General features: G+C 36.9%; 3 protein-coding genes and 1 pseudogene across 3 annotated transcripts in view; 1 reads left to right on the top strand and 3 right to left on the bottom strand.

The window, feature by feature from the left end:
• Positions 1-17,074, bottom strand: part of LOC103509093 (carcinoembryonic antigen-related cell adhesion molecule 1) — a 93,608-nt gene that overhangs the window by 76,032 nt on the left and 502 nt on the right. The gene's annotated exons all lie outside the window — the stretch shown is intronic.
• LOC103509092 lies at positions 2,492-8,947 on the top strand. The gene is made up of 3 exons (XM_026823516.1): positions 2,492-3,704; positions 3,899-4,113; positions 4,231-8,947. Exons 1-3 carry the CDS (start codon positions 3,633-3,635, stop codon positions 8,945-8,947), a joined length of 5,004 nt encoding a protein of 1,667 aa, XP_026679317.1. The 5' UTR covers positions 2,492-3,632.
• LOC103509091 lies at positions 11,032-11,565 on the bottom strand (annotated as a pseudogene).
• LOC103509090 (receptor expression-enhancing protein 6-like) lies at positions 11,880-12,337 on the bottom strand. The gene has a single exon (XM_008473678.3). The coding sequence runs from the start codon at positions 12,144-12,146 to the stop codon at positions 11,880-11,882; it is 267 nt and encodes an 88-aa protein (XP_008471900.1). The 5' UTR covers positions 12,147-12,337.

Below are 17,074 nucleotides of genomic sequence, written 5' to 3'. Positions count from 1 at the left end.
AAGCTCTACATGCATGTAGGTAATGCTAATGCAGGTTGCCTAATTAATTAAATCTAGCCTGTTATTATAGGTATCTGTTCTATGCTTCTATGTTATATAAACTTGCTGTGTAGGTACCTACTACCCATGGGTTGGGTGGAAAAAACCTATAGAAACAACTTTCTCAGAAAAGAAGAGGTTTTTCTATACTTTTCCCCTAATTAATTTGGTAGTTTTGGTTCATCCACTAATTAAATCAATTTGGATTTCCAGTTTTTTCATCTCATTTTTCTATCTTTTCCTTCTTTTTTATTCTCTTGATTGGATTTTACCATTTTCTCTACTTTCACCCTTTTTAGTCCGTCCTTCCTTTATTATTACTAATAATAAAAGGTACAGTGGACGGACTATTGTATTCGCTTCGGTGTCTGTCTGGGATACCGCGAACAATTCGCGAATACCGCGAACAAACCGCGGATACCGCGAACAAACCGCGGATACCGCGAACAAACCCCGGATACCGCGAACAAATTGCGGATACCGCGAACAAATTGCGGATACCGCGAACAAACCGCGGATACCGCGAATACCGCGAACAAACCGCGGATACCGCGAACAATTCGCGAATACCGCGAACAAACCGCGAATACCGCGAACAAACCGCGAATCCCGCGAACAAACCGCGGATACCGCGAACAAATTGCGGATACCTAATATATAGTGTGATTACGTGTAGGTATAGGTACTCAGGTACCTAATAACTTTTTAGTTTTCACCTATTTCGAGTACCTACATCTACTTATGCACAAAGTCTTTGTGAGTGAATAACAATTTCTATTTTGAGAGTTTTTGTTAATTGTTCTGTGTTCTGCATAGGATAGGTACCTACATTATGTAGGTAGACGAGTACTTAGGTACCTTAAGTAGGTACCTACTCACGTAGGTAGGTAATTAGTAGAGTGAGTGAATAACAATTTCTATTTTGAGAGTTTTTGTTAATTGTTCTGTGTTCTGCATAGGATAGGTACCTACATTATGTAGGTAGACAAGTACTTAGGTACCTTAAGTAGGTACCTACTCACGTAGGTAGGTAATTAGTATTGTAGGTACTCTTGTTTTGTGTTTCAAATAGGAAATCCACTTGTGTTTTGTGAACTGCATAACAACCTGACTTTATTTCTAGCTATACTTTCTATTTGAAGGACTTTGTGGCAGCTGTAACAGGAACAAAGCTTTTTTTTCTGTCGTTTTGTGAAGAATTATTCTGAGAATAAGTTTCTGAGTAGTTCTGTTCTGAGAACGAATTTAGTAGGTGGATTCCCAGGTAGTTTATCGAAGAGAGTGTAAAATTCCCTTTGTAGGAGATGTAGGTATAGTTTATTAGTTTTCTTATCTCCCCAACCGCCCCGACGATGAGGGTTTGTTCAATTTTGATGCAATTAACATCACCTAAATCACTTTACTATTACTAATAGATTCTATACATATAGATTATAGAACATAGAACATTTTGTTCAGTAAATTTTGGACTCGATCTCTCGATCAGATTAATGTTAGTACCGTAGAAGTCTTTTTGTGAGTGAGTACCTACCTACATAGTTTAATAAAGTACTACCTAATATACGTGTATTTATATTTACATAAATGTACAAGTGTAATATAATCTATCCATTGCTTCACATCTATAAATTTATATCTAGGTAAATCTTTAAATCTAATTCTGTAGGTATGTGACTATGACATATCTATTTCCAACCTTTTTATTTCCCGCTCAAATAAAATCCCACATGAAAATTCCCTCGAGTCGAATAAATTGCATAGGGCAGAACGTTTTTTCCCTCTCTCCAAACAGAAAATCCCCTTTCCTATACTTTGGATTTGCCATCAAACTTCTTGAAGTTTTGATTTTTTCCCCCGATTTGAGTTGATTTATGTTGGGAAAGATAGTAGAGGGAACCGACCTCAGTGGTGTAGTGGCCTACGGACTTAGAGGTTGGTGGTTCGAGCCCTACAAAAGTCATAGAATTTAGTGAGGTGTACCCTATAAATCGGGGAACGACAGTTATGACAAGTTTCTTTAGTCATCATCATCATCATAGGGTTATCAGTTGTACAACTGGTTTGCTGCAGTCTTCCATTCTTTTCTTTTTTCTGCCAGTCTTTTCATTTCTTCATAACTATTCAATCCTAGGGTCTGCATGGATAAAATATTTGCAGTAGGAAACAGGGAGGAAAACAGTGGCAGTTTCTTTAGTGGAGGGAGGAAAATAGTAAAATCTAAAGCTACAAGAGAAAATTTGGAAGAGATGTTAGAGAGGAGAAGAAAGAGCGATGAAGAGAAAAAGAAGAGGAATATAAGGGAAGAGATAAAAGGAAGATAGGTAGGGTAAGTGTACCATTTATTCGCCCACCTAAAAAATGTACCATTTATTGGCCCACCTGCCCACATTTATTTTTCTAATTTTTGTTTTTATGACTACAATTTTTGAATAGCACTGGTTCGATAGAAAAACCACAGAGTACTCGATGTGGTCGAGTTATCACAAAGCCTCTGAGATTTGATTAGTATCTATAGTGTTAGATTGAAATATGAGTTATTCGTGAATTGTTCTTTGTATTATACTATGACTTTAATTTCTAAATTGTACCTAATTAATTTCGATTTGTTCAAGGCTTAGCTTTTAGCTGTTCAAAGTAGTTAGTTTTTCCTCCTTTGAAAATATGTTTGTAAAGTTTGATTTTTAGACAGCTACTTGTTTAAGCATATAATTTCTTGATTAGGCAGGTATTGTATTAGTCATTATTTTTTGAAGGAAGAAAAAATTGGTTCTTTAAGTTTGGTCATTAAGATTGATAAGGATCTATTATGTACATTGTTAACCTTATGATACTAGATAATTTTGATATACCTGATGACTTTTACCAAAGTGTATTTTGGATTAATGTAAATATTGTCATAGTGAATTTATTTTTATTAGCCCTTCATTGACCATTGTGACTTAAATTGTTTGGATTATTTTTGGGTTAATATTGTGTAATATGTATAATGTTCTTTGTATAATATGTAGGTACGTTTTCTTAAGCATTATGCATCTTTTGGTTCATTTTTTTGTGGAAATTTGATCCTAAGCTCAAATTTGGTGGGAGGATGTCACGAACCAAAATCAATATCCTAGTTTTTTGAATTTTAGCGCTCTTCAAAATTGTTTGTTTACTTTCTGAATGAGGGTGTGAACATCACACGATTTCCTAAGGCTTAATGTAGCTTTAAAAAATGTAGAGAGAAAAAACGAGGTCGGAAAATCAGAATGAAAAGAAGAAAGTTTGTAAAGTTTAAAGAATAGCAATTAAGATTTTCTGTATTTCCAATGTAAAGTTTAAAGCTCATTCTCAATAAAGTTCATGTTCATACTGAAATATTCACTATAAAGAAATCAGTGTGTTCCTCATTTCAACATATCAAGCTGAGTATATTTATCAAACCCCGGAAGGCCAGTGGTTAGTAAGGCGAAAGTTGACTGGATTCCAACATTTGGCGACCGTGACGAGGACTATCTAGAAGATATTTGCATTATAAAGAATAAAGAAGTATACTCATGATATGTTCTGTAAGTTATAGATTATAGTATTAGTCATAGATTTCAAATTTCAAGATGTCAACTCTGGATACTCTGAAGAAGGACCGTGCTGTCCTCAGAGCCTCAATCACAAAGGCTCACAAGAAGGTTATGGACCGTGACGAGGACTATCTAGAAGATATTTGCATTATAAAGAATAAAGAAGTATACTCATGATATGTTCTGTAAGTTATAGATTATATTTTTAGTCATAGATTTCAAGTTTCAAGATGTCAACTCTGGACACTCTGAAGAAGGACCGTGCTGTCCTCAGAGCCTCAATCACAAAGGCTCACAAGAAGGTTATGGAAGTGGTAGAAAAGGGTGAGGATTCCAAGTCACTTCCAATTCTCATCGAGCTTCTTAGACTGAGGTACGAAACCTTGTCATCCAAGGATTCAGAGGTCATTGCATTATTGACCAACGATGAAAGTGTCACAGAAGCAGCTCTTTGTGATGAGCAAGAGAAGGTAGATGACTATTTTGTGACATATCAAGAGGCTCTGCAAGCAGCATCCTTATTGACCAACGATGATAGTGTCACAGAGGCAGCTCTTTGTGATGAGCAAGAGAAGGTAGATGAGTATTTTATGAAGTATCAAGAGGTTGCAGAGCCTCTTGATACTAGAGCATCTAGAGTGTTAGGTCCCGATCCTGACTTGAATTGCAACCAAGAAGTTGAACCGAGTGAGGCTGGTTCAAATCAGAGTTACACTGTAAAGAAGTATAAACTTCCTACTCTAAAATTGAGAGAGTTTGGAGGTGAGCTCAAAGACTGGCTTCCCTTCTGGTCACAATTTGAAAAGATTGACCAAGACACAGGTATGGCAGATGTAGACAAACTTGGGTATCTTACTATGTCTATGTCAAAGGGTTCATCGGCAGAACAACTAGTTCTAAGCTATCCTGCTACTGGTAAAATGTATGGGGCTGTTGTACAAGCACTCAAAGATCGGTTTGGCAGAATAGACCTGTTGACGGAATTTTATATCCGACAACTATTGAAGATTATCCTAGAAAATTCTAAAGATAAGTTGCCTGTATCAGCTCTGTATGACTCTCTTCAAAGCCATCTTCGCAATTTGGAGATGCTAGACATTAGTAAAGATAATTGTGCTGCTATCTTATTACCCCTTGTATCATCTTGTATTTCTCAGGACCTTCTTCAAACCTGGGAACGTCAGGCTCAAGGATGTGTGTCTACAAAGGATCGCCTTGAGAATATTCTGGAATTTCTCAGAGCAGAGACTGAACGTGACCAGAAGCTTGCACTAGCCATGGATGGTTTTGGAATGAACTCTCCTGTTTCTGCACCAAGAAGTGGTAAACCCAAATTAAGGCAGACAGAAGGTAAAACCATTCCAACAGCTTCTACTCTAGTTAATGACAGTAATAACACACCTGTTAAAGTAATGACATGCATATTTTGCAAAGGTACACATAATTCTCAGGATTGTAAAAAGGCACAATCAATGTCAATGGCTGAGAGAAGGGATTGTGTTAATAAAACCAAAGCATGTTACTGTTGTCTTAGACCAGGTCACAGAGGTTCCTACTGTCGCAGTAGACCAAAATGCAATATTTGTAAAAAGGGTCATTTTCCTATTATGTGCACTGTAACTGTAACTCAAGACCAGGTACTCACAAACAATTTACAATGTTCAGTACCGGTGGTCATGCAGACACTCACTGTGTGTGTGAGAACAAAGAATAGTCAGTTAAAAAGGGCACGTATATTAATTGACTCAGGGTCCCAAAAATCCTATGTCCTAGAAAAGTTGGTAAATGATATGGATTGTAAACCCATACGCAAAGAAAATATTCAACACTCCTTGTTCGGTGGTTCTGTTACTGATTCAAAGTCTCACAATGTTTATCTTGTAGATGTTTCAAAGCTGGATTTGTCCTACCAATGTACCTTTGAAGCTCTGGATCAGCCCAAAATCTGTGGACCAATAGCAAGTGTTCCAAAGGGTCCATGGATAGCTGAACTCTCAGAAAGAAACATAGTACTCCCTGATTTAGGTAACGAGTCTGAAATCAGCATTCTCATCGGATCAGACATTGCCGCTAAATTATACACTGGTAATATTGTTCATCTTAGTTCTGGGTTAGTGGCCATGGAAACCCACTTAGGTTGGACTGTCTCAGGGAAAGTACCAGGTGTAACGGGAGTATCCTCAAATATGGCTACATTGGTAACAAACCTTTTTGTGAAAGAGGCCTCCATATCTGACTTGTGGTCTCTTGATGTGATAGGCATTACTGATCCTACAGAACGTAAATCAAAGGCAGACTTAGAAAAAGCTACACATGATCATTTCAATAATACTGTGAAAGTTAATGAGGTTGGTAGGTTTGAAGTACGTTTACCTTTCTTGAAAGATCACCCACCTATATCTGAAAATTATGATCTCTCCCTCAGACGGCTGCAATCAACCCTGAAGAAATTAGAACATGGCAGTTATCGTGAAGGGTATGGCAAGGTGTTGGAAGAATGGCAGAAAGCTGGAATCATTGAGGAGGTTCCACTGGACGAAAGAGATAAACCAGCCCACTACCTCCCTCACCACCATGTTATTAAACCAGGCTCTACTACACCTATCAGGCCTGTATTCGATGCATCTGCCAAAGAGATGGGTAAGTGTTCATTAAATGAATGCTTGGATTCAGGGCCCAACCTCATTGAAAAAATTCCTTCCGCATTGGCCAAGTTTAGACAAAGGAAAATTGGCGTGTCAGGAGATATTACCAAAGCTTTCCTCCAGATTAGTGTAGCACCCAATGACAGAGATTTTCTGCGATTCTTGTGGCAGACTACAGATGGTCAACTTAAGGTATTCAGACACTGTAGAGTACTCTTTGGAGCTTCTCCAAGCCCATTCTTGCTCGAAGCATGTATCAACTTACACATTGATACCACACTGAGTCTTTGTAAAGAAGGAAAATCCAACTATTCTATTGAATTACTAGAACTCTTGAAAAATAGCTTCTATGTAGATAATTGTCTAGCCAGTGTAGACAACATAGAGCAAGCTCAAAGTTTCATAACCCTAGCCTCTTCAGTTATGATAGAAAGAGGATTCGAACTAAGAGGGTGGGAGAAGTCTAGTGACCAAGTAGACAAGACAACCAATGTATTAGGTCTTGTATGGGACAGATATTCTGACACACTAGCTATCAACACTGAAAGATTGTCAACAATGAAATTTGATAATGTCACTAAAAAGATTATGTTGAGTGCTGCCCACAGATTGTTCGACCCTTTTGGTATCATTAGCCCTGTTGTGTTGATTCCAAAGATACTGCTTCAACAAACATGGAAGGAAAATTTATCTTGGAACGAGGCAGTCAATGAAGATATCAAAACTAAGTTCCAGCAGTGGCTAGATGAAATACATTTCCTTGAAGAAGTTAAGGTAGAAAGATGGGTTAGAACGTCAGAACCAGTGTCTCAGCTAGAACTTCATGTATTTTCTGACGCAAGTCAATGTGCTTATGCAACTGTTATCTTCATTGTGGTGAGAAATGAAAACGATGTATCTATACATCTACTTGCATCTAAGGCGAGAGTATCGCCCACTACTAAGACGAAAAAGGGCATGACAATTCCTCGCTTAGAGCTTTTAGGAGCACTCATTGCTGCAAGATTGTATGCTACAGTAGTAGAAGACTACAAGTTACATGACGTACGTACAATCTTTTGGACTGACGCCACCACAGTGTTAGCATGGCTTCTTCGTAAAGAACCATGGGACGTCTTTGTTCACAATAGGGTTCAAGAGATTTGTAAAATCACCGCAAACTGTGAGTGGAGACATGTTCCGGGAGAACATAATCCAGCGGATTTACCCTCACGAGGCTGTACACCAAAGAAACTTCTACAGTGCAGATGGTGGGAGGGTCCGTCATGGTTAAAGGAACCGGAAGAAAGATGGCCAGTCTCAGAAGTCAAATTTGATGAGAGTGAAATCAATACAGAGAAGAAAAGAACGGTTGTCTCGTCAATGATCTGCACTGAGAAGCTGAACTGGTACAAATATTTCTCCAAGTTCAAACAAGTTGTCAATATGATTGGATGGATTTTACGCTTTAAAAATAATTGTGACTTTAAGAAGAAAAATGGTCACTTACCTGAGAATCGGAAACACCTGTCAGTTGAAGAATATAAGATTGCAGAAGAAAAGGTGTTTTGGCTGTGTCAACAGGACGGACCATTAGACATGGACAAGTTGAAACATTTGTCAATCATCCCTACTGACAATGGTCTCATTCGTCTAAAGACCAAGATTTCAAATCGTGAAGATGAGAATGATTTCTGTCATCCCATCTTACTCCCTGGCAAACACCCTGTCGTCCAGAGACTTATATTTGACATTCACACCGAGAATTGTCATGCTGGTACTCAAATGTTACTGTCTATTCTACGCCAGAGGTTTTGGATTACGGGAGGTAGACGAACTATTCGTTCAATACTAAAGAGTTGTGTAGTTTGTCAAAGATTTACTTCAAAGAATATACAAACACCAGCTATTCCCCTCCCTATTGACCGAGTACGAGACGCCAAGGTCTTCGAGATCAGTGGAGTTGACCTGGCTGGTCCATTATTTGTAAAGGATGACAAAGGAAGCCTAAAGAAAGTCTGGATCTGTTTATTTACATGTGCTGTATATCGTGCAGTAAGACTAGAATTAGTATTCTCCCTATCTACAGACAGCTTTATCATGGCATTAAGAAGATTTATCGCAAAAAATGGACGTCCAAGTATTATATACTCGGACAATGGTAGTAACTTTACCTGTTTCAAGAATGTTTGTGATAAACTTGACTGGGACACCATAGCAAGCTATAGTACTGCAAGGAAAATTGAATGGCGTCTCATCCCTCCTTCATCACCCTGGTGGGGTGGATGGTGGGAGCGTTTAGTAGGAGTTATGAAATCAGTTCTGAAGAAGATACTCGGACGAGCTTGTGTAGATACAGAAGTCTTACAGACCATTCTAGGTGATTGTGAGTCAATCATGAATCAAAGACCACTCACATACCTATCAGAAGATCCATCAGACTTGGCCGTACTTACACCAGCTATGTTCCTGAACGAGATCCAAGAAGTTGGTGTGCCTGAGTGGGAACTCATCCAACCCACAGATTTAAGAAAAAGGTATGTTCATAGACAAGAGTTGGTGAAAGGTCTTCGTGAAAGATTTCGCACAGAATATTTGGGTCAATTGCAGTTGTTCTCAAATAAAGCCAGTGGACTCAGTATCAAGGTTGGAGACGTTGTTCTCATTGGCGATGACAATGTCAAGAGAATTGACTGGCCAGTTGGTCTGGTTTTTTTTATATTTTAAAATAATTACAAAGAGGAGAAATTTTGATAAATGGGAAATATTTACATGGGAGAGCAAAAAACAAACATTAATATTGAAACAACAAAATCCCAATCATATACAGGCCAGTCAAGTCATATACAGGCCAGTTTGAAGTCGTCGATCTCCTTATAGTGGTCCCTGTCCGGAATCTGAACGGCTCCATCATCTCATCTCCATGTGGTCGGCCTTGTCCTCGAAACGTGCCAACCCATCCCGTCCTCGTCGCCATGCTTTGTTTCCACCTTGGGGAGCCTGTCTTGAAATGTACAACACACAAGATACATAAAATCACAAAGAATTTAAACAACATTTATTTATAGTTGATTTCAAAGTTACATGATCAATTTTAATAAAAGGTATTCCATTTTAATATTGTGTAATATGTATAATGTTCTTTGTATAATATGTAGGTACGTTTTCTTAAGCATTATGCATCTAGTAATTGGACCTTCCAATTCCTAATTACTTCCTGATGTAATTGTAATTGTGATTACAATTTCATTTAATGTAATTGGTAATTGATGGACCCAATTTCTTTGGTTCATTTTTTTTGTGGAAATTTGATCCTAAGCTCAAATTTGGTGGGAGGATGTCACGAACCAAAATCGATATCTTAGTTTTTGAATTTTAGCGCTCTTCAAAATTGTTTGTTTACTTTCTGAATGAGGGTGTGAACATCACACGATTTCCTAAGGCTTAATGTAGCTTTAAAAAATGTAGAGAGAAAAAAACGAGGTCAGAAAAAATCAGAATGAAAGGAAGAAAGTTTGTAAAGTTTAAAGAATAGTAATTAAGATTTTCTGTATTTCCAATGTAAAGTTTAAAGCTCATTCCCAATAAAGTTCATGTTCATACTGAAATATTCACTATAAAGAAATCAGTGTGTTCCTCATTTCAACATATCAAGTTGAGTATATTTATCAAACCCAGGAAGGCCAGTAGTTTAGAAGGCGAAAGTTGACTGGATTCCAACAGATGGACCCAATTTCAATTATTCTCAAAAGTAATTGTAGTTGCAATTACAATTACATTTGAATGTAATTGTAATTGCGATCTCAATTACAATTACATGTAATTGTAATTTGTAATGGGAATTACTTTTTTAACAACTCTGTAATTTCTAGCAGTCTTTAAGCCCTTTCTTTTGATGAAATTGGATCTTGAAAAAGTTTGTCCAGCTCAGACTTATGTGGCGTATGATACAGGTGGGCCAATAAATGGTACGTTTTTTAGGTGGGCGAATAAATGGTACACTTACCCTATTAGTATAACAGAAAAAAAGAAAAGTGAGAAGAAGGAGAAGACAAACAGTCAAACCTGGATAGTTGAGAACTGAGTAGGTAGGTAAGTAATTGAGAAAATATGTGAGGTCCCTTAATTCTATGTCCGAAAACCTTTTTCATAAGACTAATTTATTTGATTTAATTGAATCAAGGAAAGAAAAAATTGAAGGTTTTTTCTTGTTTCCTATCAGACCTTTGAAATTCTCAAAAGGCAAAAACCTCTATCCCCCTTGAGTCCTCCATTTTATCCAGGTTTAACTGTAAAGAATAAAATTATGTATATGTACATAGGTATATACCTACCTACTCTTGAAATGCATACAAGATAAGTTTCGTTCTAAATAGTTTCAAAAGTTTTCTTTTTTTTTAATATTTTATTTCTTTTTTCTTAATAGCCTCTTCACTTTCCTTTCTCTTCTTCAAGAGTCTCATTCGCATTTTATGATTTTCTTCTATGTATAGTTTTTCATGTCCCCCTATATTCCTTCGTTTTTCAAATTCTTTTCTTTCTATTTTCTTAATGTGTTCTCTTCTTTCTTGTCTGTCGTCTTCTATTTAGATTGGGTTTGATTTCATGCTTTGTCTAGAGATGAAATTGAAATTTATTGACACTACTTATTACCAAAGCACCTTCCTATAGGTACTTCCTATCCTATGTACCTACCTAGACACTAGACACCTACCTACATTTTTCTCCATGATATACCTACCTACAATAATATTTATTATCTTAGATTGTATTAGGTACTTTTTATTTATTACTTCTCTTCCTTTTGGAACTCAACGACATTTACATTTATTGTTCAAGGGAGAAATGTGCTGTTCCTTGATTGCGCAATCCACCGCGAAGCATTTGTCCGACAGGAACATCGGTTTGAGGAAGCACGAGTATATAACATAGGAACCATTGCTACAAATATCACTCATACACCACAGGAGAAACACACATTTGATCAACCAATAGAGAGGAAACATAGCTTCCAACCAATCGGAGAAGTGATCGACCAGGGAGATAGACGCGAAAATCAGCCAATAGGTGAGCCACTTGATATTCTTAGCCAGGTTAGGTGAACACATCGTTTTCACCGTCTGACAGGCGGGATAGATGAAACCAATCAGGTTGCACAGCAAGGCAGCGCCCATACCAAACATCAAGTAGATGACCAATAGGAAACAAACCACGAGGAACATATTGGTCTTGCTGATGCCACATTTCTGCTCTACAATACAAAGGCAAGGATGCCATACTTGGCTTTTATCGTTGAGGATGTTCTCGATAGAGGACCTGTAGAGGTTAATGGAGTCAAAACTCATGACTTGACGTTTGCAGGACGTTCAATGACCTATTTATCAGTAACACTGCTTTATGTTCAACTGAATCTCAGGTAAAATGTCAAAATGTGCTTAACTACAAGTTAAAAAGTTGGTAAAACTTGGAAAGCAAATCTAGTGCGCTATTTCAACTGAAAAATTTGCCAACCTATGGAAGTGGCTTTGATTTGTTTATCATATCTCCACTGATGTGACCAGTGACTATCTAATAATACTCCTAACTTTCAGTCCAGACTTCCATACAGTATTACCTTTTGTCATTTTTATTAATTTTTCTCTTGAAAAAATTTTCAAAGTCAATTCTTAGCCAGGTTAGGTGAACACATGGTTTTCACCGTCTGACAGGCGGGATAGATGAAACCAATCAGGTTGCACAGCAAGGCAGCGCCCATACCAAACATCAAGTAGATGACCAATAGGAAACAAACCACGAGGAACATATTGGTCTTGCTGATGCCACATTTCTGCTCTACAATACAAAGGCAAGGATGCCATACTTGGCTTTTATCGTTGAGGATGTTCTCGATAGAGGACCTGTAGAGGTTAATGGAGTCAAAACTCATGACTTGACGTTTGCAGGACGTTCAATGACCTATTTATCAGTAACACTGCTTTATGTTCAACTGAATCTCAGGTAAAATATCAAAACTGCGCTCTAAGAATTCGGGAAGTTAAAAAGTTGGTAAAACTTGGAAAGCAAATCTAGTGCGCTATTTCAACTGAAAAATTTGCCAACCTATGGAAGTGGCTTTGATTTGTTTATCTATCATATCTCCACTGTGACCAGTGACTATCTAATAATACTCCTAACTTTCAGTCAAGACTTCCATACAGTATTACCTTTTGTCATTTTTATTAATTTTTCTCTTGAAAAAAATTTCAAAGTCAAATTTTGTCTACTCCAAATTGTCTGGAGGGACAGATCAGGTCGTTTGCTTTAACCATTTCTTGGTTTTTCTTTGTACTGTCTAATGAACCGAATAACAGAGAGAGAGAGAGAGAGAGAGAGAGAGAGAGAGAGAGGGAGAGAGAGAGAGGGAGAGAGAGAGCATAGAGAGAGAGAGAGAAATCAATGACTTTTTTCTCCAAAGCGCAAAGTTTTTTCTTTCACATTTTGTTGATTTTAATTAATGAACCTTTATTTTTTTATGTTTTTGACTTTGTTCTTCGTTATGATTATTTTTACATGAGAAGAAGGGGAAGAGAGAGAAGAGGAGGGAGGAAAAGAGGGGAGAGAGAGAGAGATAAGGAGAGAGAAAGACAGAGAAGGGGAGGGAGAGAGAGAATAAAAATTCAATACACAGGTAAAATTGAAAAATAGAAGAAGAAGAAAAAGGAATGGCTAGGTATACCTAATTAAAATTGTTTCTTTTAAATTTTCTCTCATTATTGTAAGAAAAATTGAAAGAGAGAAAATAATATCTAATAATAAATTCGCTTATGGGGCCCCGAACGAAGGTCCGATAGTGCTCAAATTCTAAATACCTAAGTACCTACATAAACTAAAAATATAAATACCTACCTAAGCATAAGTACATACATACATAAATAAAGGTATAGGTAGGTTTAATATACCTATGTACATATTTAATATACTTACATACCTATGTAGAACTTAAAAGATATTAGGTACCTACTATCTAAATATGTTGTAAGTAGGTAGCAGGTACCTATGTTTACATGTTGTATGAAACTTGCTGAAAATTACGCGAAACTTTTCCCATCCAAAACATAACCAGGTAACATAAAAGTTAACTGTGATTTCTCTCCTCTCTTTAATGCTTGTGCCTCGCGTATCTCTTATGTTTGCCTTTATGTTTATTATTCATGGAAAAAAATTGTGTTAAAACCAATGTTTATATCCGTACATTTGTATACAGGGTGTTCACATTTTGAAATGGTGAAAAGCGAGGAGAAGACAAGAAGAAGGTTTGATAAAAGGAACTGTAAATGCCAAGGTCTTATAGTCCCGAAAGCGAGAAGAGAGAAAGAAGACAAGATAGAAGGAAGACAGCCGTTCCGAGAACATTGTCTGTTTAGGTCAGTTTATGATAAAATCCTCCTCGGGCGGGCGAATACAAAAAGCCCACGCAGCGGGTTAGGTGTAGGGACAAACAGCCCTAAAGGATTCCCACCCGGGGCTAACTATAGGTACCCCCAACTTATTGAAAGTTATAAAACAATAATTAATGGAGCAGTTGCAAATGGGTGAAAATTGTAAATAAATGGTCGATTCCTATGTAAAAAGTTGGGAAAAATCCAAATCCGAGGTCAAAACTCCGAAAAAATAAATGTAAAAAGTCAAAAATTCAATTTTTATTTTCCGTTCTAATGAAAGAGTTCAAAGATATATGACGTCAGACTTCAGGCAGTTGTTTATTTCGTCCGTTAGGTAGCGTTAGTATGACTTTGAAACATCACCCAAGTAAGCACAACTGATCTGTTGAAAAAAAGGGAAAAAGTGAGTCACCCTGTACATACCTCATGTAAAACCAGGAATATTTTCTAATAAATTATGCATTCCAACAAATTTACATTTTTCGGGGGATTTTTTTCCCCTCCCTCCAGTTTCCACAGAGAAGATCCCCTAGCTACTATATTACGTATAGCTCAGCTTGTTTTTTGTATATATTTTGTGTTATAAATATGTATATGTGATGATATGGATATTATGTGTGAGGTATCAACACAACTTGCATATCAACATGTCGGGGAACCTGGGGCAATATGGAACCCGCCACACAGAATAGGAAGAGAAAACATTTGGACCGATTGCAATACTTTCATTACTAGTAAGTATAGCTCGCTAAAATGCGTCGAAATGCTTCGTGTAATATACACACTGGCGTGCTCAGGCCGGAACTTGGCCTGGCGCACTGCCGTGCGCCTAGATTATGCATTCCAACAAATTTACATTTTTCGGGGGATTTTTTTCCACTCCCTCCAGTTTCCACATAGAAGATCCCCTAGCTACTATATTACGTATAGCTCAGCTTGTTTTTTGTATATGTTTTGTGTTATAAATATGTATATGTGATGATATGGATATTATGTGTGAGGTATCAACACAACTTGCATATCAACATGTCGGGGAACCTGGGGCAATATGGAACCCGCCACACAGAATAGGAAGAGAAAAAATTTGGACCGATTGCAATACTTTCATTACTAGTATAGCTCGCTATACTGTAGTAATAGAAAGTAAAAAAATGTCTCAATCTGAAACTTTTATGAGGCAGATGTGTAAAATGAAAATCTAATTAAAACTGGAAGTAGGTATCTCTCATTAGAATTTCGCCATCTCCACCAATAATTTGATAGTTTTGACATCTCCGCTGATAATATTCTACCAGTTTTCACGTCTCGTCTTTGAGAATGAACCAAATTCTTTTATGGGTATGACTTGGAAATTGGCGATTTCATGAGGAAAGATGTGAAATCTACATTACTACAAACAACACTCAATAGTGTAGATGACAGAAACAAACTTTAGCAAACTCATCAGTGGAGATGCCAAACTCTCTTTAGACTATCTTCTGAAAATAATATTAAGATCTAAAATCTCCAAAGCATGTATTTAATTTCCTAAACAAGTTCTATTTGATGACGAATTCCAAGGTTCCCCATCTTGAGCAGTGTTCCCCTACTGATGTGCCCCGTCTGAATTATCTCTCATTAGAATTTCGCCATCTCCACCAATAATTTGATAGTTTTGACATCTCCGCTGATAATATTCTACCAGTTTTCACGTCTCATCTTTGAGAATGAACCAAATTCTTTTATAGGTATGACTTGAAAATTGGCGATTTCATGAGGAAAGATGAAATCTAAATTATCTACTACAAACAGCACTCAATAGTGTAGATGACAGAAACAAACTTTAGCAAACTCATTACTCATTAGTGGAGATGCCAAACTCTCTTTAGACTATCTTCTGTTTTCTTGATTAGAAAATAATATTAGGCTCTAAAATCTCCAAAGCATGTATTTAATTTCCTAAGCAAGTTCTATTTGGTGACGAATTTCAAGGTTCCCCATCTTGAGCAGTGTTCCCCTACTGATATGCCCCGTCTGAAGGATATAAAAGGGATTCTAAATTACCCTGTTATGTTATTTTCTGCAAAAGACACCTTTATACTTCTCACATTGCTTCCTTTTCCTTCGTCTCCTCCTCCTTCTCCTTCTTCTTTCTCTTCTTCTTCTTCTTCTTCTTCTCCTCCTCATTATTTTTCTTTTTCTTTTCCTCTGTTTTCTTCTAATCCTCTTCCACCACCTTCTACTCCTTCTTCTCCTCTTCCTTGTTCTCTTTCTCCTCCTTCTTTTTCTCCTCCTTCTTCATCTCCTTATGCAAATATGTCTTCCCCTACTCATTCTTCTTCTTCACGTTTTTCTAAATTACCCTGTTATGTTATTTTCTGCAAAAGACACCTTTATACTTCTCACATTGCTTCCTTTTCCTTCGTCTCCTCCTCCTTCTTCTTTCTCTTCTCCTTCTTCTTCTCCTCCTCATTATTTTTCTTTTTCTTTTCCTCTGTTTTCTTCTAATCCTCTTCCACCACCTTCTTCTCCTCTTCCTTGTTCTCTTTCTCCTCCTTCTTCATCTCCTTATGCAAATATGTCTTCCCCTATACTCATTCTTCTTCTTCTTCACGTTTTCCTTCTTTCCCTTCGTCTTCTTCTTATTCTTCTCCTCCTCTTCCTCCTCCTCCTCCTCTCTCTCTCTCTCTCTGTTATTTTTTAAATAATAAATTACGCAAATATGTCTTTGGTATGGTAATGAGAAGAGCTCGTATGCTCTTATACAATGTATTTTGTATGCTCTTTGCTCATATTGTATGCTCTTACCTGTAAAGAGATTATAAGATTAATGTCATCAGTACCTACCTATGTACTTTGTACATACCTACCTTCGTTATACTTATTATGTACAAAGAATGCGTATTATAATTATTTGTTAAAGGATTAAAAAAAAATCTTGATGTTAGCTAATCCTTGAAGCAGGTAATATGAAGATTGGAAGCTTTTAGAAAAAGAAAAATGTAGATTTAATCATTTAATGAACAAATCAAGTAAATTCTACCTATGTTTTCAAACATTTCAACCTTTTTAACACGACATTCTTTTTGTTTCACTAAAACTCTCACGGATTCTCTGATTCAATTTAAATTTTGAGAGAAATGTTTTTTTTTTTTCTTCTTCTTCTTCTTCTTCTTCTTCTTCTTCTTCTTCTTCTTCTTCTTCTTCTTCTTCTAAATTTTGCACCTTGGGTGAAAAAAAAAAATCAATCCAATAAAATAATCATGGGTAATTTTATTACCTACTAGAAAATAATCTACGTACCTTTACTTTGGGGAGGGGGGGGGGTGCATGCTTTTGTTCCGGGTAAAAATCGGGAAATCCGTATTTTTTCACCATTTTGCTAGTTTGTACCGTAAATGCCGAAAAAAAAGTTGGCAACCCTACTTTAAACTCTCACGGATTCTCTGATTCA

Source organism: Diaphorina citri, unplaced genomic scaffold (assembly GCF_000475195.1).
Source record: "Diaphorina citri unplaced genomic scaffold, Diaci psyllid genome assembly version 1.1 scaffold466, whole genome shotgun sequence".
NCBI lineage: Eukaryota > Metazoa > Arthropoda > Insecta > Hemiptera > Psyllidae > Diaphorina > Diaphorina citri.
The sequence above is the reverse complement of the archived record's forward strand: the minus strand, read 5'-3'. Positions and strand labels throughout refer to the sequence as shown.